Source organism: Leuciscus leuciscus (assembly GCF_965113295.1).
Source record: "Leuciscus leuciscus genome assembly, chromosome: 23".
NCBI lineage: Eukaryota > Metazoa > Chordata > Actinopteri > Cypriniformes > Leuciscidae > Leuciscus > Leuciscus leuciscus.
The window spans coordinates 16,549,813-16,576,021 of record NC_138747.1 but is presented as its reverse complement, the minus strand read 5'-3'; the positions used below and the strand labels follow the sequence as shown (position 1 = coordinate 16,576,021).

At 36.1% G+C, this 26,209-nt stretch overlaps 1 protein-coding gene and 1 long non-coding RNA gene across 2 annotated transcripts in view; both read right to left on the bottom strand.

The window, feature by feature from the left end:
* The window catches only part of LOC309488218, a 513,708-nt gene that overhangs the window by 188,784 nt on the left and 298,715 nt on the right, over positions 1-26,209 (bottom strand). The window lies entirely within an intron of this gene.
* The window catches only part of suclg2 (succinate-CoA ligase GDP-forming subunit beta), a 115,412-nt gene that overhangs the window by 68,057 nt on the left and 21,146 nt on the right, over positions 1-26,209 (bottom strand). The window contains exon 3 of the mRNA XM_082156276.1: positions 683-782. Coding sequence (XP_082012402.1) covers positions 683-782 — 100 coding nt within the window. The remainder of the gene's footprint in view (positions 1-682; positions 783-26,209) is intronic.

Sequence of the window (26,209 nt, the reverse complement as noted above, 5' to 3'; positions counted from 1 at the left end):
CCAGACTATTTTATATTTCATATCTGTCTCAAGGCATTTTGATACCGTTGTCCTATCTCTCTCCACATAAATTCCTGTCATCTTTTTAGTGTACTACAAATAACAATGATACAGGTTAAAATAAATAAATAAATAAAAATCAGTTGTTTAAGAAACACATACTAGCAAACTCGGGACGCTAGTATGTGTTTCATACTAGAAATTTCTCAGGGACACATACAGCGCTGTGCTTATTTGCTAGATAAAACGGATCAGGCTGCGTTTCAGAGCGTTTTCTCTGGACGATTCGCTTCATCCCAAATGCAGAAGTACACTATGTGACAGTGATACACGACGCAGGCATTCAGTCATAAATCAGTCCGTACTTGAGGAAAACTCGTGGCTTTCTGGTAAAGTTTTAAGAGACTGCCATATTTCACATGTCTCCTTCATTCTCAAGGGTTTTTCACAACATTTTTATAGTTTCGATCACACTTATAATTTGTTCAGCTGAGGAATCCATCATTCCGCATTACAACGGAGTTTTAAGAACATCACAAATGCTGAGAGCAGCGTGATATTCTGCGCTATTTTCTTGGTGAGAAATACAGGGTGTCAAGCAATGACATGAGCTTTAAGAGGAATGAAAGACTGGAAAGCAGGTCTATTCTTTCTGAGAAAATGGGTTTGGGCAGGTACTCACTCTTTTGTTAAATGCACCCCTCCTTTCAGGCCGCTGTCGAACAATCCTTTGCCTCTTCCTCCAGCTAAAATCTGAGCTTTCAGGACAATCTCCTTCGCTTCTAAAGTATCAAAAGGGATAAAAAGGGTTAGAGCTCCAAAATGGCAAAAAAAATAAAAAAAATAAAACTTGCGGACACAATGTGGTGCTTATGCGGGTGACGCAGGTTCGAACCCCGCCTGCAACAGTCCCATTTCCCCTTTATGTTTTATAGTATCTACTCATAGCACAACATATAACCTCAGCAAACATAAAGATAAACAAGAGAGCAAAAAAGATATGAGATCGGAAGAGGTGTTTTCAGATGTAATTTGATTTGAAATATTATGATGATCTCCACAGGCATGTTTTGATGATGCGTCTTCCAGAGCGGTTAGCAATTTTGTCATTATTTCTTTCATCACTGAGACGGAAGCACACGGATGAGGAAATAATAGCTTGTCATGAGACAATGTTGAAACATTTGATCAATATTGTGGCATATGAATCATTTTATCCAATTTTGTGAAAAGGACCAATACTGTTGAGCGACAGTAGAGTGACTGAGATTACATTTTTCTTTTTCATTACTCTATCAAGGTGAGCGATTTATTCATTGTGTTTTCTATAATCCAAATTTTTTTTTACTCACTTTTTTCCAAAGTTAAGCTGGAAAAACAAAGTGAAATAATATCCCAGAACAAATCTGCAAAATGTATTAATTACTATAAAAACAAACAAATAAATGAATAAATAAATGAATAATTTAATAATAATAATTTAATTATTTCTAATATTTAAATAATTATTTATTTCCATTTTATTTACACTTTTCTACAGTAAAATTTCATATTTCATTCAATGTGTTACTTACAATTTGCAATTTCTGAGTGAAAATTGTTTCAACACCAAACACTTCAGTGTAGTAATTACACATTAATATACTGTATACAACACCAATCAATAAACAACTTAAAGCAAGCAAACAAAGAAAAAGGGGACTGTATGTTCAGGAATAAATTGTCAAAATAGTTTTTCTAGTGTCACCATTATAAAACTTATAAGCATACATTTTTGCAAGTTTATGATTAAGGGTGAGGAGGAGGTTTAAATCGTGTCACATTCCCATCATCACCTCAGAGGTTTGGACCGGAACAATGAATTGACACGTGGAATAATGACTTCACAAAGTCATTAATACCTTCACATGATCATAAAAGGCTGCCGTGGCAGAGAATTAAAAAGGAGTTCAAAGTAAGATGTACCAATGTGTCTTGCAGACAAAAGAAAAAGCAAGGGAGAACATTTTTAAAAACAGAGGAATAGAATGTATTTGACAGGTGCTGTAAACAAATAGGGGCATTAAAAAATTGGAGCTCTGTGAAAATAAAGCTTATTATGAATAGTTTAATTCAGCCTTAAAAAAAAGTATCAATAACACTAACAGTAGTTCAATTTTAGTTAAAAATTAGACGGTACCGTTTAGACATTCTGTGAACTATATTGTAAGTAACTTTGCACCTACATACTGTATATGTCAACTAACTCTAGTAATAGACTGACTGCTTAATATCTGCTAACTCTTTATTGTGATGCTCCTCCAACAGACATTCTACTGACTATAAGTAACTTTGCTAGTATATGTCTTCTTATTCTCCTAACCCTTAACCCCTTAGTCTAGTAACCGTAATCCTATCCCTAAAAATCTACTAATACTATTAGTAAGTTGACATTTAGGTGCAATGTTATGTATAGTCAGTCAACAGACTATCTAAAGGGGACCATCCAAATAAAGAATAACTGATTATTTTACCTATGCATTTATGTGCGTATTGAAGTATCAAACCATTAACTTGCTAAACTCAAATTCAATTAAAATAACCTTCCTTGGCTTGTGCAGAATACTGGTCACACTTTAGATTAGCTGTATTTAACTCTACTTACATCAAACCAAAACTTAGTTTCATTGTACTAATTGTGTTCATGTTTTTGTTTTTTTTTGCAAAACACTTTTGCTGATATTGAAGTGGGAAACGGGAAGGTTATGAACATGTTTGGTGGTATTTTTAGGTCTAAGGGTTAGTTTAGGTGTAAGGGAAGAGTCAACTGTATAATTATACAAGTAATTACAGCTGTAATTGCATGGTATTTTTAAAATACAAGCAGAATGTAAAAATAATAATAATATGCATGTACGAAATAAGAACATTGTATCAAATAATGGTGCAATAGCTAGGTTATAATCCTGAACCTACCCTTAACCTTACCTAACCTTAACCCATGTAGTTACCTTATATTGCCCAGTAATTTCTTAGGTGAGTACACTGTAAGTACACTTCAGTAATAATAAAGATTTACTTCATGTTAATAAATAATAATTAATAAATGTTATTACATAGTAGTTAAAGACACTTAATATAAAATGGGACAAACTTCATACAAAGCATGTGATTGGTAAGATTTGTATGTCTCTTATGTTCACCAAGCCTGCATTTTTTTAATTACTAAAAAAATAGTCAAAAATAATAGTAATATTGTGAAATTGTATTAAAATTAACTGTTTTCTATTCTAATATATATATATATATATATATATATATATATATATATATATATATATATATATATATATATATATCTATCTTCACCCTTATATATATATATATATATATATATATATATATATATATATATATATATATATAAGGATTGTTTGATGAATAGAAAGTTTAAAAGAACAGCATTTATTTGAAATGGAAATCTTTTATAAAATTGCAAAAATCATGCTTTTGATCAATGTAATATATTATTGCTGGGAAAAAAAATCTTACCAAAACCAAACTTTTGAAAGGTATTGTATGTATTTTATGTGTAATATTTTTGACATTTATTAACAACACATTTGCAAGCAGGCAGGAAATGATGAAGAGAATAGAGAGGAATGAGATTCAGGTTTAAATCCACAATAGCGCCACAGCTCAACATGATGGAGCGTGTACGCTAAACGCAAGGCCATGGATCCCACATAAGTCATTCTTAAAGAGCCACGCTGCTCTTCATGACCCTCGGGGTGGACATTAAGAGTTCTCACACTTTAGGTGCTGATTAAGACTCACTATCGCCACTGTGATTCACACAAACTCCAACTCAGCCACTGACTGGAGCGCATGCATAATTTATCAGTGCCACACAGAGCTGATAGCATTGATCATGTGTGCGAGCGTGAGGGATAAGAGCGCAGGAGCGGCAAAAACAGAGATACGGAAGACGCTGGATCACTTCATCTAAACTAAGAGAGATATATCAAAACAACTGAGGAGAGGGCTGACGAGGGTGAAGATTTAGCAAAAACAACTCCTGTCCTGATAAGAGATCTGATAGTGTTTGACAAAAAAACTCCTGCAAATGTGATGAGCGCTGTAGAAAGACAGAGATGAGAGTGATATGGAGTGAGTGAAAGAGAGACATTGAGATGGAACAATTTGAGGGACAGTGTTGTACATGGACAGTGTTCAGATAAAAAAAAAAAAAAAAAGTGGTCAACAGGACTTAAGATGTGTGTTTACACTTGTAGTTCGGTTCTCTCGGTTCTTCTGATCTGGACAAAAAAAAGAAAATGATACATTTACGGCATTTACGACACCTGTACCGAGCTGTAGTGGGCAACGTAACTCCTATGACAAGAAAAAAACAGGTATGCTTGAGCATTCTGTCCTTTTTAGGTCGCATTTCGTGACATCACATCCATGTCTTTAGTCTGTGTTGCATTCATATTTCAGTCAATCCGCACCAGTTTGTTTGGAAGAGGACCGAGACCCAACTTTTTAGCAGTCTCGGTTCGCTTTTTGGTGCGCACCAGGGTTCGGATGGCAGCGTGTTACCTTACTAACAGAGCACCAGAATTTCTTTCAAGTCCCACTAGAAAAGTCAAGTCCCACTGTAGTCAATCATTTTGTCCCTTAAAACTCACCTTTGATCACCAAAATGACATGTAAATGTTTTTTCATTGAAAAAAAATTCTTCATGCCTTAAAATAGCTTGAATATAACTCAACAACCTTGCCTCATTTAGTACCCGTGGATCTATGAATATGCAAGTTAGCCCCGCCTCCACTCACTCAGGTTTGATGATCACACGTTGATATGATTGGCTACAAGGTAGTTTGTGATGTCAGAAACACCAGCAATTTCAAATCGCGTTTTTGAGACTGTCTTTGGTCCACTGAAGTTTTAAGGACAAAATACTCAGCAATGGTGTTGACTTATGAATTTGCACATGGTCTGTCTTAAAGCATATTAATAACACCACATAGACATATAAACAACATAAAAAGCTTGATTTTCACCACAGGGGGACTTTAATAGAAGCAAACCTGCCAAGTGTGAACACCCTTAAATCGACATGAAAGAAAGTCTTTTCTTTCCTATTGTGATGTATATCCAAGTGAAACGGCTTCTTAAACAAAAACAGAAAAATCAATACTGCAACTCCACGAACAAACAAGAATTGTCCATTTTGATTTCATTGTGACTTTAATGTTGGATTAAAATTGATGACAGAAATGAATGTCATCATTTATTCACCATCTCATTCCAAACCTGTATGACATACTTTTTTCTGTATAACAAAGGAAGTTATTTTGATAAATTCGTTTTTTTTCTTTCTTTTTTTCTTTCCAATAGAAGTCAAAAGTAACTCAAACTGTTTGATCACCAAAATACTTCAAAAAATCTTCTTTTGTGTTCTGCAGAAGAAAGTAATTCAGGGTTTTGAGCGAACTATGCCTTCAAGGAGTTGCAGAATTGCCAGAAAAGTAACTGATGTCCTAAGTCTTAACATTAACCATTCAGGCATCTACAAGGTTAGGATAACAATGCTTTGAAAAAAGTCTGCTGACAGAGATTGAGAAATTAAAATGCTCTGAAGGAGATGAAAATGAGTTCACTGTACCTTAGGCATTTGTGATTTAATGAACAACCATATAAATACAGTTGTAGTAGGAAAATTCAGCAATCATAAACAACACTGTGGGTTTTGTGAATTCAGCTGCTAAGCTACTAGCCTAAGCTGTGAACTATAAGCGCTTTTGGTGAAATGTGAATTCCATCAATATGAATAAACACACACACACACAAATCTGTTGTTTGTGTGAACAACAGATGTGCTTTAACAGAAAGGTTTATACAGCCATTGTACATCACTTAATTGTTTGTTTTTTTAAATACTTGAGTTTAAGAAAATAGCTCATTAAAATTGCCGCCATTACAACACAAGTTAAAGCACTGTAGAAAAGCACTGTAAAATACTACACAGATTCTTTATTTTATGTTTTGATTATACTTAAAGGTATAGCGGAGGATTTTTTACTTCCGGGTGAATCACCTATACTATTGGTCCTCCTAATTGTCAATCATTCTGGTGAATCACTCAAACTTATTCAAAAAGTGGATTATTCTTATTCTAAAATTCGGAAAGATTCTCCACTATACCTTTAACTAACCAAATTACAAAGTAATCAATATAATTAAAGTTATACAACCATCCAAAAGTTTGAGGTCAGTATAAGATCTTATGCTCAACCAAGGCTGCATTTGTTTTATATATACACTGCTCAAAAAAATTAAAGGAACACTTTGAAAACACATCAGATCTCAATGGGGAAAAATGTCATGCTGGATATCTATACTAATATGGACTGGGTAATGTGTTATGAACGAAAGGATGCCACATCGTTTGATGGAAATGAAAATGATCAACCTACAGAAAATTGAATTCAAAGACACCCTGGAAATCTAAGTGAAAAAATTATGTAGCAGGCTTGTCAATTTTGCTGAAATTTCATTGCAGCAACTCAAAATGGTACTCAGTAGTTTGTATGGCCCCCACGTGCTTGTATGCATGCCTGACAACGTCGGGGCATACTCCTAATGAGACGACGGATGGTGTCCTGGGGTATTTCCTCCCAGATCTGGACCAGCGCATCACTGAGCTCCTGGACAGTCTGAGGTGCAACCAGGTGATGTCAGATGGACCGAAACACAATGTCCCAGAGGTGTTCTATTGGATGTAGGTCAGGTGAGCGTGGTGGCCCTTCAATGGTATCATTCCTTCATCCTCCAGGAACTGCCTGCATGCTCTCGCCACATGAGGCCGGGCATTGTTGTGCACCAGGAGGAACCCAGGACCCACTGCACCAGCATAGGGTCTGACAATGGATCCAAGGATTTCATCCCGATACCTAATGGCAGTCAGGGTGCCATTGTCTAGCCTGCAGAGGTCTATGCATCCCTCCATGGATATGCCTCCCCAGACCATCACTGACCCACCACCAAACCGGTCATGCTGAACGATGTTACAGGCAGCATAACATTCTCCACGGCTTCTCCAGACCCTTTCCTGTCTGTCACGTGCTCAGGGTGAACCTGCTCTCATTTGTGAAAACCACAGGGCACCAGTGGCGGACCTGCCAATTCTGGTGTTCAATGGGAAATGCCAATCGAGCTCCCTGGTGCTGGGCAGTGAGCACGGGGCCCACTAGAGGACGTCGGGCCCTCAGGCCACCCTCATGAAGTCTGTTTCTGATTGTTTGGTCAGAGACATTCACACCAGTGGCCTGCTGGAGGTCATTTTGTAGGGCTCTGGCAGTGCTCATCATGTTCCTCCTCGCACAAAGGAGCAGATACCGGTCCTGCTGATGGGTTAAGGACCTTCTACGACCCTGTCCAGCTCTCCTAGAGTAGCTGTCTGTCTTCCTGGAATCTCCTCCATGCTCTTGAGACTGTGCTGGGAGACACAGCAAACCTTCTGGCTATGGCACGTATTGATGAGCCATCCTGAAGGAGCTGGACTGCCTGCGCAACCTCTGTAGGGTCCAGGTATCGCCTCATGCTACCAGTAGTGACACTGACCCTAGCCAAATGCAAAACTGGTGAAAAACAGTCCGAAAAGATGAGTAGGGAAAAGAAAATTCAGTGGCCTCCACCTGTAAAACCATTCCTGTTTTGGGGGTTGTCTCACTGTTGCCCATCTAGTGGACCTGCTGTTAATGTCATTAACACTAAAGCAGCTGAAACTGATTACCAACCCCCTCTGTTACTTAACTGACCAGATCAATATCCCAGGAGTTTAACTGACTTGATGATATTCTCTGATTAAAAAGTGTTCCCTTTATTTTTTTGAGCAGTGTATATATATATATAATATAAAAAATATATATATACTGTACAACTGAAAACTTACACATTTAAAACAACTGTTTTCAACTTTAACATTTTAAAATGTAATGCATTCCTGTGATGGCAAAGCTAAACGCCATTACTCTAGTCTTCAGTGCCGCATGATCCTTCAGAAATCATTCTAACATGCTGATTTGCTGCTCAAAAAACATTTCGTATTATCAATGTTAAAAACGGTTGTGCTGCTTAATATAAAACCATTATGCATTTTTTTCCAGCATTTTTAATGAACTTTTCTTAGAAACTTCAAAAGGGCCGCATTTATGTTTTGTAATATTGTAAATGTTATCTACTGTAATTTTAGATCATTTTAACGCAAGTATTAATTTCTATTAAAGGGCCCCTATTATGGATTTTGGGAAATGACCTTTCATGTAGTGTGTAACATGGCTCTAAGTGAATGAAAACATCCTGCAAAGTTTTAAATCTGAAAGTGCACCGTGTATAAAGTTATTGTCTTTCAAAAGTAAGAGTCGACTCTGAGTCAATTAAATGAATCGTTTTTCAAACGAGTCATAAGCCGTTTCGTTGTGACGTCAAGACGAAACATTAGAATATTGCCCGCCCACTTATTGCATGCGCAGACATCAGGGAAAACTTGAACCTCAAACCTGCAGCTGATTCCTGTGGATACTGGAGAGCATCATGTCGAGAAGACGCTCTGCTCTACAATGTGAAGGTAAAGCCAGTTCTTTTTCACTGCCAAAGGACGAGCATGTGAAGAATCAGTGGTTAAAGATAATCTTTACTACGATATCACAGCAGTATAATCCTAAACCTTTGCTGTGTTCCCTATTTTACTGAAGACGACTGCTCAAATCTCAGAGTTCAATGCAGGATTCACAAACCGTTTTTACTCTTGAAAGATGGTGTTCAACAAACGTAGTTTTGAGTTTTATATTGTGTAGGTCTCCTGCTAACTGGCTAACTCACGTTATCACTGCCTTACTTAAATACTTCTGCTAATCAGTTGTGGGCCACGATTACCTATAACTGTGTCTGTTAATGCAGATTGTCTGTCGTTCTCACTACTTTGAGGAAATATTTGTTTTACATTAGATCATTCACTCTAGAGCTCGGCTAATGAATGCATTGTATACATGCACTTTTATTGATACAGCTTCCACATGTTCACCGCAATATATTAGAAAAATAGTCTGTAAATAAATTTGTACAAGTAAAATAATCGGTTTGATGGACATGCACTTATTAATGCTGATGTTGAGGAATTACAGTTGCAACATCTCATAATGTACCTCAAACTGAGTAGTGTATCACTGAGAAACGTCCTGCTCGAGCCGTCCATGCGATGGAGGTTCGGGTTGAATAACAGTTATTCCAATGTTTCATCATCGGACTTGCGCTCGGATTTGTATGGTAAAATCAACGTCATTGTTCGTTACTGTGTTTAGTTTACGGTGTAGGAAGCCTCAGGATAAGCAGAGCTGACATTGTTATGGCAATGGATGATTTTGTTTTCGGCGCGCTGTACACGGTAGGCCAATCACAACAGACTGAGCTGTTTGGCCAATCAGAGCAGAGTATATCGTGGAAAGAAGGGATTTAGAGAGATTGATTCATTTGACGAGTCATTTGAGAGTCACTGAAAATGTGATGATGTGCAAATGTATATGAGGAAATTAAACAGTTTTTTTTTTTTTTACCTTTGATGCATGTAAACGTTGCAGGAGACTCTTAGGAAACTTTAAAATAGCATAATAGGGGACCTTTAAAAATCCTACTGAGCCCAAACTTTTGAATAATACCTGTATTACAATTGCGAATTGGAAGTACAAAAACAGATATAGCAGTACAGAAACAGCAGTACATCTGCATGCATATCCATAGCAATAATTTATATCATCATTACCAAATCAAGTACTGCATGGTATCCAGAATTCCAGTACATTACGTGCAATCCATCACTTCATGTCAATTATCTCTATTTAGCGAGAGCAGGAGTAATGCCCATGCCAAATGGTGCACTTTAACTCACAGCATCCACTTATTTCTCATAGATTAATGATGTGAGCTGCAAATTAAAAAGTGGAGGAAGTACATGGCCCATGGCTTTATGGTTTTAAAATGAGTTTATACATCACACACTTTTTTTTTTTTTTAATACTAACCTTGTAATGCCTTGCAGTTCGACATACACATGTTGACGATTTCATTCACCCATCACCAGAGTGACACTTCAAATGCCTTCAAGAAAGAAAACTACCTTTTTGATTGTTTAACCTGAAGCTACACATCAAATCACGTCTTAAAATGATATATGAAGTTAATCCAGACATTTTTCTTTCCAGGAACAGCCTGAAGCTAAAAGACCTATACGGTCTTCTCAAGATCAACAGACCACAAATGCCTCAAATGGGAGTTTGTTTCTACAGCAGTATTTATGTGCAGGTCGTGTCCACCTGCTTTTGCCACATTTGTGTACAATGCAATATACATCAGGTGGTTTGTGAACATTGTGTGGGCTGCGTGTCTGAGGCTGAGACGGGTAATAACTAAGAGAAAACACATTTTGTCACCTTATACTAAAATGTATTTTTAGATTGTGTGGGTTGGTATATTCGCACTTTGTTGCAAAAATAAGACATTATAGTTGGCAAAGTGTTCTGTATTGCAGTGCCATTCTCATGTTTGAAAGAATATAAGCATAACAGCTATAAGAGCTGCAAATTGTATTTATCTTTTTTATTTTTTTTTAACAAAGAACACACAATGGAAGCAATTTTAGCCAGTGTTATTTTAGCATCACTGATGGAAGAAATATATTTTTATTTGAATGAAAATATGTTTTTAGTTACCGTTTTAGTTATTTTTCTGTGTGTTTTTGACATTTTTATTAGCTTTTTTATGTCTATATAGTTTTATTTTTAATTATTGTAGAACTTCAACTTAAAGGTAGGGTAGGCAATTAAGGAGAGGCTAGCAATAGCAAGCTAGCTTTGAAAGCATGAGATCCCACTCTCCCTTCAGAGCGTCTCCAAAGCCACACCTCGTTCAAAACACATCAACACACACAGCAGAGTCTGTAAAGAGACAGCATTAAATTACCTCATGTCTCAAAGCACATTACAATATTAATGGGGTAAACAACTTAGAGCTCATACTTGTAACTCCTGACTGCTGCAGGATTCATTTCAGCGTTTATAGTTTTGACATAGAAACACATAAATCCGAGTCTGAGGACGTGAACTGCTCCGGGTAGAACGTCACGGGTTGCCATCTTGTAATTACGGTTGCGGCATGGTGTGAACACAGCATAAGCTTGTTGTTTTGGTTCAGGAGGAACTGTAAAAGGTGGCTGCTGTTTGTTTTCAGTGCTCTGTGAGTGTCTGTGTAAAACTCTGTATAGTGTTACAAAACACGCTGATGACGTGTGATGTTTGCAAGGAGGTCTGGAAATACATTTGTTGACAGACAGGTAGGACATCCTATCGTTGCATTCGGACCAAATGCAATGACTGGACGAAATTTCTTCGATCCTGAGACTTCCACAGAAGATAGATGTACACGTTTAAATATTTAGACCACTTCTATTATAGATTGCTATCAGGATGTTTTAACCAGTATAAGTTTATAAAAAATAGCCAACCCTACATTTAAACTAAACAAAAAAATTGAAATGTTTCCTTGGCAACTACCAGAAATAAAGTGTTTTATATTTTATTGTATTTCAGTTAATGTTGGTTTTAATTTCAAATAATAATTTTGAGGTTTTAGTTAACAGTAATAATTATGATTTAACTCACCAAAAAATTTTAAATACATTTTAAAAAAAGATAGCTGCAGGTTTAGCAAAATTAAGACCCAATGTCATAATTGTTATGATTTACTGCGGGCGGACGGACGGACGGACGGATGGATGTATCGCCTATATACACATTGGATCTTTGCCAACCCCAAATTTAATAGATTATTATAAAAAAAATTTAAACAAGACAATTTTAATGTATTTTAAATACCCACAGATGTCATGTTACACTAATATATATCCATATAGTCTGTATTCATAGGCAATATTTTATTAAAATATATAACACGACTTGTACATATATTACACTAATGTGGCATTACATCAGACATCTAATGACATGAAAATCTGTTTTCTTGCCAGCTAGCATTAAATTTAAGTGTGCCAACTCAACAAAGGTCGACTTCACAAACAAATTGTCCAACATGGTGTTTGTTCAGTAAACTGTTTGATTATATCATTAATTAACTGAGCTGAATGCTAAATTAACATTCTCTGTTAATTCGGGGTATAATTTGCATTACTGTCATTTCATCATTTAAAATCCGGCCAAAAATTAAGTATTAAAAATTCGCCCTATAGCCATAGTTTAAAATAAACAAATAAACTACTGCTTACTGAAGTGAAAAGCTAATATTTTCTTGCCCTAACATACTGTTCGCCCCATCTCATGTAATAAAAAAACTCAAATATGTTTGTACAGTTCGTATGGCATCAGAAGTAATTGCAGTAATACAGACACATCCCACCCCCCATCCCTGGAATTCATCATTAATGAGTTCAAAGGGACTTAAAGCTTATATAGCAATGAAAACAGTCAGTAGTTGAGCGCTGGGCTGCTGTTTCTGCTTCACGGTTTCCTATGTCTTCAGTCCCTAATGTCTCTCTAACTGTAGCCATGACTGCAGGGTAAGAGACACAGAGGTGTCCTGTTGTTTGATATTCAGCGAGAGCAATGGGGCTGCGGTAATGGGGTGTGGAGCGGGGTTCAGGGAAGACCGTACGGTTTCAGACAGCTGAAAGAAAACAGAGGGAAGTCAAGATCCCTCATGTGTGTTTAAGACCGTAAAATGGGTCGACACAAAGAGAAACATACTAAAGAGGAGGACTGAGGTAGAGAAGTACTGTTTACTGAAGATTATGTGTTGCTATAGGGCAAATATTAGAAAATGAAACTATCATACAATAACAGGGTCATAGGATGTCCTTCTGTGTGCATAACAGTCACTGCAATTACAGCAAATTACTATAATATTTTTACTCATGCAATGAAAAACATCATTATTTGCTATAGGAAAACCACCATCAAAAACATCAGTAGCACTATTCAGACAGAAATAGATTTTTTTAAATGGCATCTGAGTTACAATATTTAACATCAGGCATTTGTGATTTCACATAGTAATTTAGATGGGATTGGGATCTCTGTATTTGTTATTTTTTAGGTGAGAGTTTATTTGGATGTGGTTGTTACATAAGGTTACATGCATCACGTGGTCTGGATATGTTTGTCACAAAGTTATTTGGGATTAATTATAGAATTTTATGCATACATGATTACAACTACTACAGCAGTCATCACAAGATTGTACCGTCCTTGGATAAAACAATATTTTTTTAAACTGATATACGTGAACCAAAAACTGTTCTTACCCTAAAAATGCTGGTAAGTCCATTTTGAAGGTGCTGGATGGACGGATGGATGGATGAACTATTACCGACATGTTATTAACAAAATAATCAATACATGTTTTACTATATATACACTACTGTCCAAAAGTTAGGGGTGAGGAAGACTTATTCTTCTTTGAAATAAATTATTTTATTCAGCAAGGACAGATTAATTTAATGAAAAGTGAAAAAGACTTTTACATTGTAATAAAAAACATTAAATTTTTTTTTTTAAAGAAATCTGTTATTCTAAACTTTCGATTCATCAAGTATCCTAATAAAAATGTTTCACGGTTTCTACATAAATATTAAGCAGCACACCTGTTTTCAACATTGATAATAGGGATGCACCGATATGAACATTTTGGCCGATATGAATGATAACCAAAAATTATTTTATTTGAAAGCCGATAACCAATAAATTGTCCGATAAATCTAAATCCAAGTTTTTATATCTTTGGGAGCCTGATAACAAAAACAAAAGTCTCACCATTAAAAGCCATGTCCCAAGCACACAATTATAATGTTCTCATTATGATTTTATGTAGCTTATACGACAGACTTGTGCTGCACTTTACTGTATTTTCCTTTTTTGAAGTGATTCCAATAATATTTAAAGCAATTCAGAACCATCATGATGAGCACCTGAAGTGTCTCAGCTGAAGGAAATAATATATTATTAATCAGCTTTAATATATCAGACATTTTTTATAGGGCCAATAACAAAAACATAAAAAAATGAACAAATACGGCCGATACCGAGATGGTGACCGATATATTGTGCATCCCTAATTGATAATAATAATAATAACGTTTCTTGAGCTCCATATCAGCATATTAAAATGATTTCTGAGGAACCATCTGACACTGAAGACTATTCAAACTGTAAAAATATTTCACCATTTTACTTTTTATTGATGTTCAAATTAACAGTTATAACAACATATATAATCTGAATCGAATCCTTGAAAATAAGAATCAGTACTCAGTCCTAATAGGCAAACAAAAAACTTAAACGCATATAAACACTGTTTTTCTGTGTCCTAAATCCAACTAATTTGTCGTTGGATGACAAACAGACCATAGCTCAGACTGGAGTGCTTGACCTGTGTCGGAGTGTTTTCCACCTCTAGACATCAGCGTCTGCTCCTGCCTGCACAGGAACAAGTCAAAGTGGAACAATGATCCGGCTCTACCTCCTGTCTAATGATGCCCGTCTGCTTGGAAACAGAGAAGAGGTTGATAAGAGAGGGCCACTTCTTCTGTCTCAAGTTCCATGCGTGTTATTTCAACTTCAGCTGTCACCATCACTGACAGCTTAGTTCTTGTTAAATTCATCCACCTGCTCCTCATCACAATCCTTCATAATGATCTCCCACCTCCATTAGAGTGTTGCCACGTGCGGTAAAGTAAACCCGCCGTGTATTCAAACTACATTTCACAAGATCACAATACAGAAAGTACAAAACACAAAAAAACGAACACTGTATGCTAACGTATATCTTGTTTTATTGTTATCTCACGTACAGTAAGTGGATACTAAATGTGCAGTTTTCTAAAGTAAACCGAATTTACAAGAGTGTGCATACTGCATGATATATGATTACTGTATGCAAATGTAATTAGTCCCAAAATTCTCACTTGCCCTATTTTTATGTACTCTTGCGCTGGAGATAAAAAGTATATAAGAAATGAAATGTGCTTTTAAAAATATAGCACATTAAAGCTTAATTTCCAGAAGGAAATAGTGCTTGGAAGGCAGAAAAAGACTAATATTAAGGTTTTAGGTAAGGTTTTAGGCTTTGGTTCTGTTGTCATAAAACACAGCATTGTCTGAAAAGTAAAAAAAAAAAAAAAAAAAATTGGGAGAAATCGAAAACATTAATTTAACAGACGTCCAATATTCTATCAAAAAGACGATGAGAGATTAGGTTTAAGTAATTTTAAATTTTAGATTAGAAAATTCTAGAAAGTTTACAAAAAAAAAAAAAGCTAAATATAATTACCTAAAAAAAAGGTTTAAATAAAGTCTAAGTAGCTAATTTCGTAGTTAAACAGGAAGTTTGGGTGGGACATATTTGAAGGTCTCCCTTATTTCCTTTCCTTTAAAAAAACAAAAAAACAAAAACAAATAGGCTGTAGGCTTTAGTTACTTCACAGCCATCAACTATGATATGCTACTTGCTAGTCGCTGCAGATAGTATCAGGGGGAGGGACTTTCTCATTCTAGCATTTGATTGGACAAAAATCTGTGCAGTACAGGATGAGTCATCAGTCATCTTGGCCTGTTTTTTCAGAAGAAAAAGACTGTAAATTGTAAATCTGCTAAAGTCAATACAGTGCTTCCTTGCCATCACTATAATAAATAGCTCAAAATAATGTAGATGAGAAGTACTTAAAAAGTTTGTGACTAAAGTTATGCAAGACAGTCTTCTTAAACGGTACATACTGGTAATAATACTCTGTATTAAAATAACTTTTACAAAACACAAATCACATCCATTGGTGAGGACAGAACCGCGAATCTGCTTTCACAATTATCTCCGTCTCACACAGCCTCTAAAGAAAATCTATACTTAGCATTCCAGACTGTATCTGTAAGCATTTTTCATACATTTTCATCATCTTCTCTCTTCCTATAGCCATCTCGTCCTCCATTCTCCACCTGTCCGCTTCAACATCTGGCAACGAGAACATTCTGCTGCTTCAGGAAACAGCAAATCTGTTCACAGTACCCTTGAGCGTGGCACATTAACCTTACCTCAAATCTCACCCACCCTCATCAGCCACCGTAAATGGAAACACACCGGTTGCGTGGCGCGCAAATACAGGCATAATAAAGCTTGTATGAGTGCTTTTCGAAACTAAATGAAAATTCTATGTGACTCGGTTTTGAATGGTGAAAAAGAATGCAAAAGAATGGTTGTTTTCTCAGGGTTCCAGATAGGTAATGATGATGGTAAGAACATTCCACGCACCATCCATCTTTCCTGTATGACAGCATTGTATGCTGCAATCCTGTCAATCCTGATGCATTCTGGGAATTTATGCAGTGGTATAGCTTCATAGAATGATACCGCTGACTTGTCAAAATGTCACAGACTTCGCTGAAGCTCATATTCACTCATATAACTTTAGCTGACTGACATGTTATTTCCAAAGTAGTTACCTTCAACGCTTAGGTGATTTTTTTAATGTCTAGACGATCAAACAGAGGCCTAATTAGTTAAAGGAACAGATCACTTAACAATGGAAATTTACTCATTTACTCACCCTCAAGCTGTTTCAAACCTGTATGAATTTCTTCTGCTGAATACAAAAGAAGATATTTTGAAGAATGTCGGTAACCAAACAGTGGATGTATTCCATTGACTCCCATAGAGAAACAAATACTAAGGAAGTCAATGGGGTACATTATCTGGTTACCAACATTCTTCAAAATATCTTCCTTTCTGTTCAGCAGAAGAAATTCATACAGGTTTGAAACAACTTGAGGGTGAGTAAATTAAGTAAGTGAACTATTCCTTTAACTACATAAACACCAGGCAAACTAATTGGTCTGCGTTGCACTGAAACGGTTTACAAAATCTTCAGCGTGCCTTGCCTTAAAATGTAATGTTTTCGAGGTAATTCTACAGATGATCAACTGTCCGTTTCACAAGCACTAACAAGATACAGATTGGTTATACTCGGTTTGCTTGCATGGTAAACATCAATTTTGCAAGGGGATTAATCCAAGAGAGATTGCGCTGGCTCCCAAAAAGCATATTTCAAGCTCACCAGAGGAGGCTGAAGTAATTAAGTGAGTGAAGTTTCCTCAGGGAAGCTGAGAGGCTTTCATTACCCTTTCTAAATCATTGTCCCAACACAATATCAAACAGAGGAGAAGAAGCGAGCGGAAGAGAACTCCGCCTTCGTTCTGAGGCAGGCTGGCTGTGATTGAGCCGGAGTGAGTGTGTAAATCTGGGTTTGGAATATGACCTCCGGCTGGCTCGCCGCTTTATTCCACTCTCTGGAACACTCCACAAGCTGTCAACATCCATGTCCACGTCAATCAACATCGCCGTCTTGTCCCTGGTTTCCCTTCAGTTCCCTGTGAAGAGCAGGGCTACTGCTCAGATTTAACTGATTCACATAGCAGGAGATGTTGGGAAAAACTGTGTGGATGATGAAAACTGTGAGGATGATGATCAATCAGTCTAAACAAAATGATAAAAAAATAAAATAAAATAAATTCTTCAATTGCACAATAGAAACTAAGGCTAATTGGGAATGCTGGGTCACAAAGGCCGACTAATCAACTAGTCATCCAAAAACTGACTATAGATGAATTATTTTCCCCTCTGTTTTTTTTTTTTTAAAGACATTTTAGGTGGCAGTGCTTTAATTAGCATGCTAATTAAAATATTTAATTACTGTGCAAACTAAAATCTAAAGCGCAGGATGCTAATTAAAACATAGCTGCAAGAAGAAGAAAAAAAAACGAAAGAAAAAAATAAATCAACTTCACAAATCAACTAGTTGGTTGCTGGATAACTGTCTATGGGTTCCTCAAACATTGTGATGCCAAGAAATCCTATTAAACAAAGACAGCTAAATATTGAATGCGTTCACTTATACTGAGTGAAAAAAAGCATGATATTCCAAGTTGGGTCATCTTGAATGATTGGCTTTTGCATATTGTTATAGTACAAAGCCTAAACAAATTATTAAAATATGAAACATATCTGGAAAAATGTATTATGTTAGATGTGTAAATTTGAAGAGAAACATTTTTCATTTCATTTATATTTATTTGTATAGCACTTCTCACAATAAATACCCTAATGAAAAAAACCTACAGTATATCGAAATCAACCACGTATACTAAATGAAGTTTTTTTCTTTTTTTAAGTAAAAAACGTTTAAATATGATTTGATGATCAAAGATGAGTTTTAAGGGATAAAATTATCGATTACAGGGGGACTTTAGGTATACCAATTTAGTATACCAAAAGTACAATTGCAGGGTATGTATATTAAGTACATAACTATGTAAATGTATTTGTAGTATACTTAGCATACATTTTTTTTTTTTTTTTATATGTTTTAGTATATTTATTTTTCACTAGGGTATCCTTCCAAACCAGTTTGACAGTCCTAAAATATATATATTATTTTTTTGCAAAACCATTTATCTACCTCTCAAATTTCCCATGAGCCCCCAAGAAGCCCATCATAGCAGTACTCAGTTTAAAAAAGCTCTATAGCTGACCATCCTGTCATTCAGCTTTCTAACATTAAGACAATAACTCGTTTGTGTTACACAGAGAAATAAAAAGTCATACAAGTATGAATTCAAGTGTGTTTTGTCAGAAAAGAGATGTCATCACACTACACTTTTTTTTTTAAAGAGCAGTTCAATTATCCATCACCTCTACTTAAACATTATAAGCAGCAATGAAAACGGTTTATAAATACTGGATAGAAAGCACCTGTTTTCAACCTTATATAGCATACGGAAAACTGAAAGAAAATGAAACCTGCGGAATAAACTCAGTACATGAAGGGAACAAAAAACGCTGCATTTCGTCTTCTAACTTTGGTGCTCAATGGACCATAGAATACCTCTAATAAAACATGCAATTTAGAGCCACATCACCAAAATAATGGTGTGGCAGCTTCTGCTTGTAGAACGCTGGCAGCACTGTGAGTTCTGCAGGCGTGAGGTATGATAATGTGCCATGTGTAATATCAACGCAGCCGAGTCGTCAACAAACCGAAATTACATTTTGATTTGTGAGCTCCCTCAAACGCAGCTTGTATTCCCTTTGTGTGTATTTGTACAATAATTTGAAAGGCATTTCTTACAACCACTGCACAAATCATTTCTCCAATTACGATTCTTTATGATCCATAAATGTGGAGCTTTCTGTATTACTGTAATATTGTTTGTTTTTTTGTATTGTTTTTATTTAAAGCCAAAATTCATTAGTCATTGATTGCTTTTTCTTGTAAATGGTGCAAAAGTGTGCATATATATATATATATATATATATACACATACATACATACATACATACATACATACATACATATATATATACACATATCAGAGAAATAAATTACATTTTAAAATATATTAAAATATAAAATATTTAAATTATTGTAAAAATATTTCACAATATTGCTGTTTTTACAGTATTTAAAAAAATAAGTGAGTATATATATATATATAAAAAAAAATAAAAAATTTTTTTTATATATATATATATATATATATATACAGTGCAATGCATAAGTTAATACACCCATGCTAAAGTTGACTAAAAAGAGGATTAAAAAATCATCTTTTGGAAACTGAACTTAATGCCTTAATTAAAAAAATTAGGAAAAATCCAACCTTTAAGGACACCAATTTTCTTTGTGAATGAATAATGTATCGTAAATAAATAAATGTTCTTCCTTAAAATACATGGTGCATAAGTGAGTACACCCCTATGTTAAATTCCCATAGAGGCAGGCAGATTTTTATTTTTAAGTATTTTTTTTATTTATTTTTTTAGGATACTATGCATCCTGATAAAGTTCCCTTGGCCTTTGGAATTAAAATAGCCCCACATCATCACATAGCATTCACCATACCTAGAGATTGGCATGGTTTTATTTCAGTTAGCCTAATAGCTAGTTTGATTTGCATTGAGAGATGATCTTATGGAAAGTACCCCATGCCAATCTCTAGGTATGTGATGATGTGGGGCTATTTTAATTCCAAAGGCCAAGGGAACTTTATCAGGATGCATAGTATCCTAAAAAAATTAATAAAAAAAATACTTAAATAAAAATCTGCCTGCCTCTATGGGAATTTAACATAGGGGTGTACTCACTTATGCACCATGTATTTTAAGGAAGAACATTTATTTATTTACGATACATTATTCATTCACAAAGAAAATTGGTGTCCTTAAAGGTTGGATTTTTCCTAATTTTTTTAATTAAGGCATTAAGTTCAATTTCCAAAATAAGATTTTTTATTCCTCTTTTTAGTCAACTTTAGCATGGGTGTATTCACTTATGCATTGCACTGTATATATATATATATATATATATATATATATAGGACAGGCAACAGGCACTTAGACGCCATTAGCACTGTCTTTTTTGTTTTTAAGGGGAAAAAACACATCTCTTTTATCTCAGATCAGAGAATACAAGAAGACCAGCCGACCAACAGCTCTATGCAAGTCACAGCTTATCAAAGTGAATAACAGAATGAGAAAAACTGAAATAAAAAAAGCTATCATACATAATGAAGAGAAGACAAAAGTCATTAAGTATTTTTAAAAAGATAGACCAATCAAACGCACATACAACATTTGTAACAAGCAGGGACCATAAAGTACTACAACATTTGAACTATTACAATTAAGGCTAAGTAAATAAATAAATGATATACACCTTTCAAAAGTTTGGGGTTGATTTATTAATGTTTTTGAAAGACGTCTCTTATGTTCACCAAGGCTGCATTTCTTTGATCAAAAATACTGTAAAAACAGCAATATTGTGAAATATGTTTACATTAAAATGTTTTATATTTTAATATATTTAAAAATTTAATTTATTTCTCTGATAGCAAAGCAGAAATTTCAGTCTTCAGTGTCACACAATCCTTCAGAAATCTTTCTAATATGCTGATTTGATGCTCAAAAAACATTTCTTATTTTTTTTATCAATGTTGAAAACATTTGTGCCATTTAATATTTTGGGGGAAACAGTGATACATTATTTTTCATGAATAGAAAGTTCAAAAGAACATCTTTTAGAACATTATAAATGTCTTTACTGTCACTTTTAATTTAATTTAACGGTCACTTGACTTTACAATTGAATGGTTCCTTGCTCAATAAACCTATTCAAAATCTTAAAATTATGTAGTGTACATATTTGGAACACCATTAGGAATGCACAATATATTGTTACTATATTGGTTACATTTATTTATTATTATTTAATTTTAATTTGATTTTATTACAAAATAGTATAGAATTTTAATGTTGTGCCGCTTATTAGACGTAAAGTTATCAACAAGAAATTAAATAACGGATCATCGATTTTTTTTCTCCCTAAATTTACCAGCGGTGCGCAATAAACATGCAACAACAACACACACACAAACAGCCATTATATGAACCACAAATGCCTAATATATGGCATTATGGAATGCTAGTCAGTGTCTAGTGAACACAAGGCGTGAGTGAGGAGGCTTCCGGAACAAGGGAAGACTCGGCAGATGGCGCGTATGCAGTGGGTCGGCGGAGAGACATATGGTGCGATGCCACTGATGAAGAGCCTGGAGAGGAGAAGTGTGAAAGCATCGATGCTTTGAGGCCCTCGCCGAGCCAAAGCTACCAGTTTCACCACAACTGGACGCAACTGATGCCGATTAAAAAGTTAAATTAATATATTATTGGTATAAATTTGTAATAATGAATTTAATAATGCAAATATTATCTAAAATTATGAGGAATATTATATAGCATGTGATGATAGAAAATGGGGCATGGGTGCAACATCCTTGAGCCTCCATTTCTTAAAAACGGCTACCTTCTTAATGATTCCCCACTGAGATCAAAAGCAGTGGCTGTGATTGATGTAAATCCAATCAATCCAGATGATGTAAAAAGCTGTTAAGAAAATATAATCGCCTGCGAGTAAAGCGATGAAACTCTTGATCTCACCTCTGCGAAGTGATAGCTTGACAGTAACTTATATCACCTTCATCAATTTTTTCAATAGAGCTACAATCAGAATCTTTTCTCAAAGTTGTCTTAACTAGTCAAGTCTAACTATATATGTAAAACCGCTCCGCATATATATACTTAAGCCTCTCTTCTCAGAGTAATTCAGCATACCGGTGTAGGTTGACATATGAAAGTCGCTGCCTCTCTAATAAGGACACATGAGATTTGACTGCCATGCATAAACCATTGCGGTTTATTTTGAATATTCATACCTCTCTGAAGTGTATTAACACATCCCTCTCCTGTTAATTGTCAGTCTAACTCTGTCATTTAAAACAGGTTCTAATTTCTGAATAAATAAGCGAGGAAAGACAACTGAAGAAAGTTAGTGCAAGAAAGGGAACAGTGGGATATGTCTGACTGAATTTGGTTAACAAAAGTTTGTCTAGACAAAGAAATGGTTAAATCTATGCTTCTCGCTGCACAGTCCTGGTGGGTCTGAATAATGCAGACAGTGAGAAAACCATTCTGGAACATTCTAGTGGACAAATCCATCAATATTTACCCAGCAGATGCATCTGTCAACAGGACCTGCGGTGGAAACAAAGCAGGCCAACATGATTCAGCGTTCTCATTGGCTGGGAAATATCTGTTTGCGAGGACCAGGATGGAAAGGCGGCGAAAGTAATGATTAACATTTATTTTCCTTTCATGTCAGAAGACGGTGTTCTGGGAATGGGGGTTATACTGGAACCCGCGTCGTATTTATTTTTGAACTATAAAGAGCCCCCTTCTCTGAGGCGAAATCACATTTGATTACAGGTGTTGAAATCATTTTGTTTTCTAGCCAAAAAATGAGGAACCTCTCCAATTCCCCAAGCCTTCAATCTTGGGCGGATCTCTTCCTCTTAAATAGGACAAGAGCACGGTGGAGATAGTGTGAGAGAGTCTTTCTATGGTTGAGCTATGCAACCGTTCTCGCTTTGATTTATTGTTCCATCTCTTTAAAAGTTCCCACCTTATCGTCCAATCAGAAGTCAGCGGCAGCATATTTTAGCTATGCTGTGTGACCCCACTTTCAGTCTCTCTATCTACCCCTCCTCTATCTTTCTTGCCCTCTTTCACACTCACTTTATCTTTCATCTTCTCTCTCATTGTTCCTTTGTGTGTGTGTGTGTGTATGTTGATGTGCACGCGTGTGTGTTTTGGCAGCAAGCAGAGCTGCATAATCGAGTGGCGGTTGGTGACTGATGAAGGCAGCATCAGACTTGCCCCTTTGACAGTCAGATTACTTAACGGCACAGGGGGTTGTTTAAAATGGGCAGCCCCCCTGCCATCAGTGCCAAACACAGGCCCAACTTTAGGACCAGGTGTGGGATCATTAGTGTCACAGCCTGCAGTCAGTCAACAAGTAAAGCAGAGCGTCAACAGAGAAGCTCACCACTCCCTTTACATTCGCCCAGTCACTTGTCTTTTCATCTTTTTTTCCCTTTACCGTGCTGGATGAAACATTGTTTCTCCATCCTTCTTCCACAGAAAAACAGAGTTAGCAAAATGAATTCCTCCTACTATATTAAAGCCATAGTTTACTTAAAATTTGACAGTGCAATCTTAATGTCTCGTGTCTTTTGAAACCTGTATGACTTTCTATCTTCTGTGGAACACACAAGGAGATGTTCAGCGGAGTGTCCAGGCTGATCTTTTCTATAAAATGGAAGTGAATGGTGACTGTCAAGCAATATTTTTCATGAATAACGACTAAAACTTTTGTTTGTTTCTCAGACAAAGCTATCATATTCTGAAGACTCTGAATACAGCGAATGGGTCATGCAGCTTTAATGATAACTTTAATGATAACCTTTATGGGCTTGAAAGCCCATGGTCCGCATTCACTTACATTGTATGGAAGAAAGCAGGGTTACCATTCTGCTAAACATCTACTTCTGTGTTGAACGGATGAAAGTCATCCGTTTTTGAACATGAAGGTGAGAAAATAAGTAAATGAGTGAACTGAATACAATTTTTTGGGTGAACTATAATTTAAAACAGGGCCAATATGATCACATAGACAGTGTTGTTGTACTTAACTAAAACTATTACAAAAAGTTTTTAAAGCTAAACTAACTAACTAACTAACTAACTAACTAGACAACTAACTAACCAACTAGTTAACTAACTAACTAACAAACTAACTAACTAACTAACTAACCAACCAACCAACCAACCAACTAGCCTTGCAATTAACAGATTTTTTTTTTTTTTTGAAGTAAATTACCCCCCAAAAAATAATAATACAAATATTAAGACATTTTTTTTTAATAAAAATGACAAAAGCACATAACAAAAGTAAAATTAAAGTGAAATCTCAAAATATGAATAAATACTATAACAGCATATAAATAATACTAAACTAACACAACACAATATGTATTGCATTGATCCTTAAAATTTATTTGGAATAAATGTTTTTAAATATATTTTAAAGTTTAAATAAATACAATTAATTCTTAATAAACTCACTAATAAAAGTAAAAAAGAGAATAGTAATAATAATAATAATTCATTACATTTATAAAGCGCTTTTCTCTGCACTCAAAGCGCTTTACTGGAGGGAGGGGAGGGGGGGGGGGGGGGGATCTCCGCAACCTCCAACAATGGTAAATTATATAATGATAAATCACCAATAATGATAAAGTTGATGGCAAACCAGCCAAAACAAGATGTGCATAAAGATGCAGCATCTTTTCAACACTTTGGCATATTGCAAAAACCCTTTAAAAGCACCTTTACTGTGGGTGAGGAGCACTAAACCGCAGAGCTCAAATTGAGCTGTCAGCTGAATTGCCGCATGGGTAAGTGGGCCCAACAGTGAGGTGGCATCTCTGCACTGGGGAGAACAGCTCACTGCACTATTGAAGTCACAGAAATCCTTCACGTCTCGCTTGGTCGCTTCGTACATGTCACCTGGGCCCGGGCCCTGCCCTATCCCACAGGAACCAGGCTGAAACACTCAATGTGCAGGGCTGGAAATGCCATCGAAGCATGTTCCAAATCGAGTCGGAAAAAAAGATGTCATTGTCTCACTCTCAATGTTTTATAGGGACAGCACCTAGGATGCGGATTCGAACTCTTATGAACAGCAAACCCCATTTGAATGGAAATATTTAGTCACAGACATTAAAGGCCGAAGAGCTGGACATGGAACGCTAAAGCCTGTTGTGTACAGTGAGATAAGCTGGAGATTACAGCTGTGAGCCTCTGGAAAGCATCCAGCGTCTCTCACACAAGAAACTAAATGTGGTTTAGAAGACTGGTGCTAACACATATAAGTCCACCTCGGACTGCACCGGTACACAGACATTGGGTCCTATCATAGACCTGGCGCAATTCAAGTGTTTTTTGCTAGTTTCAGCCCGACGCAGTTATCATTTTCACATCCTGCTCCACGTTGTTAATGCAAATGCATTTGAGCCTATTTGTGCGCCCATGGGCGTGCTGGTCTGAAAACAAGGTGTGTTCAGGCGCGTTGTTGGCGCGTTGCTATTTTGAGGCAACTGAAATAGACTGCGCCATTGACCAACTGAAGTCTAAAGTCAATGGCGCCTATAGGCGGCTCCACAACGTGCGTACACTTTGTCCCCTAGATGGTCTGCTTGTGCCGAGGTTAAATCGCATTTAAAGCGTAAATCCGTTTCCTAGCTAGGGAAGCATTCAGTTTTTCCGCTTGCAAATTCCACCATGTAAATAGCAATCCGGATCTGGCTTTTGCGCAATTGGCTTTTAAAGGGAATGGGAGATGAAACTCTGATTGGTTTATTGCACGTTACACCCAAAACACACCAATGACTCATTAAGAGAATAGGGACAATCCCTTTAGACCATGCGCTGGACGTGTGTCGACCATTTTTCCCATCGTTAAACTAACAAAAGTGGATTTAAACTAGCAAAAGTGCGCTTGCGCAAGCGTCGTGCGCTTTAGAGTAGACCATGCGCTTAGATGTTAAAATAGGGCCCAATGAGGTCATCACCTGATATGCCACATACAAAATGTGCTTGTCTCTAGAAACAGAATCTCACAATAAAAAGGCATGAAAGAAAACAAACATGAGCATGCATG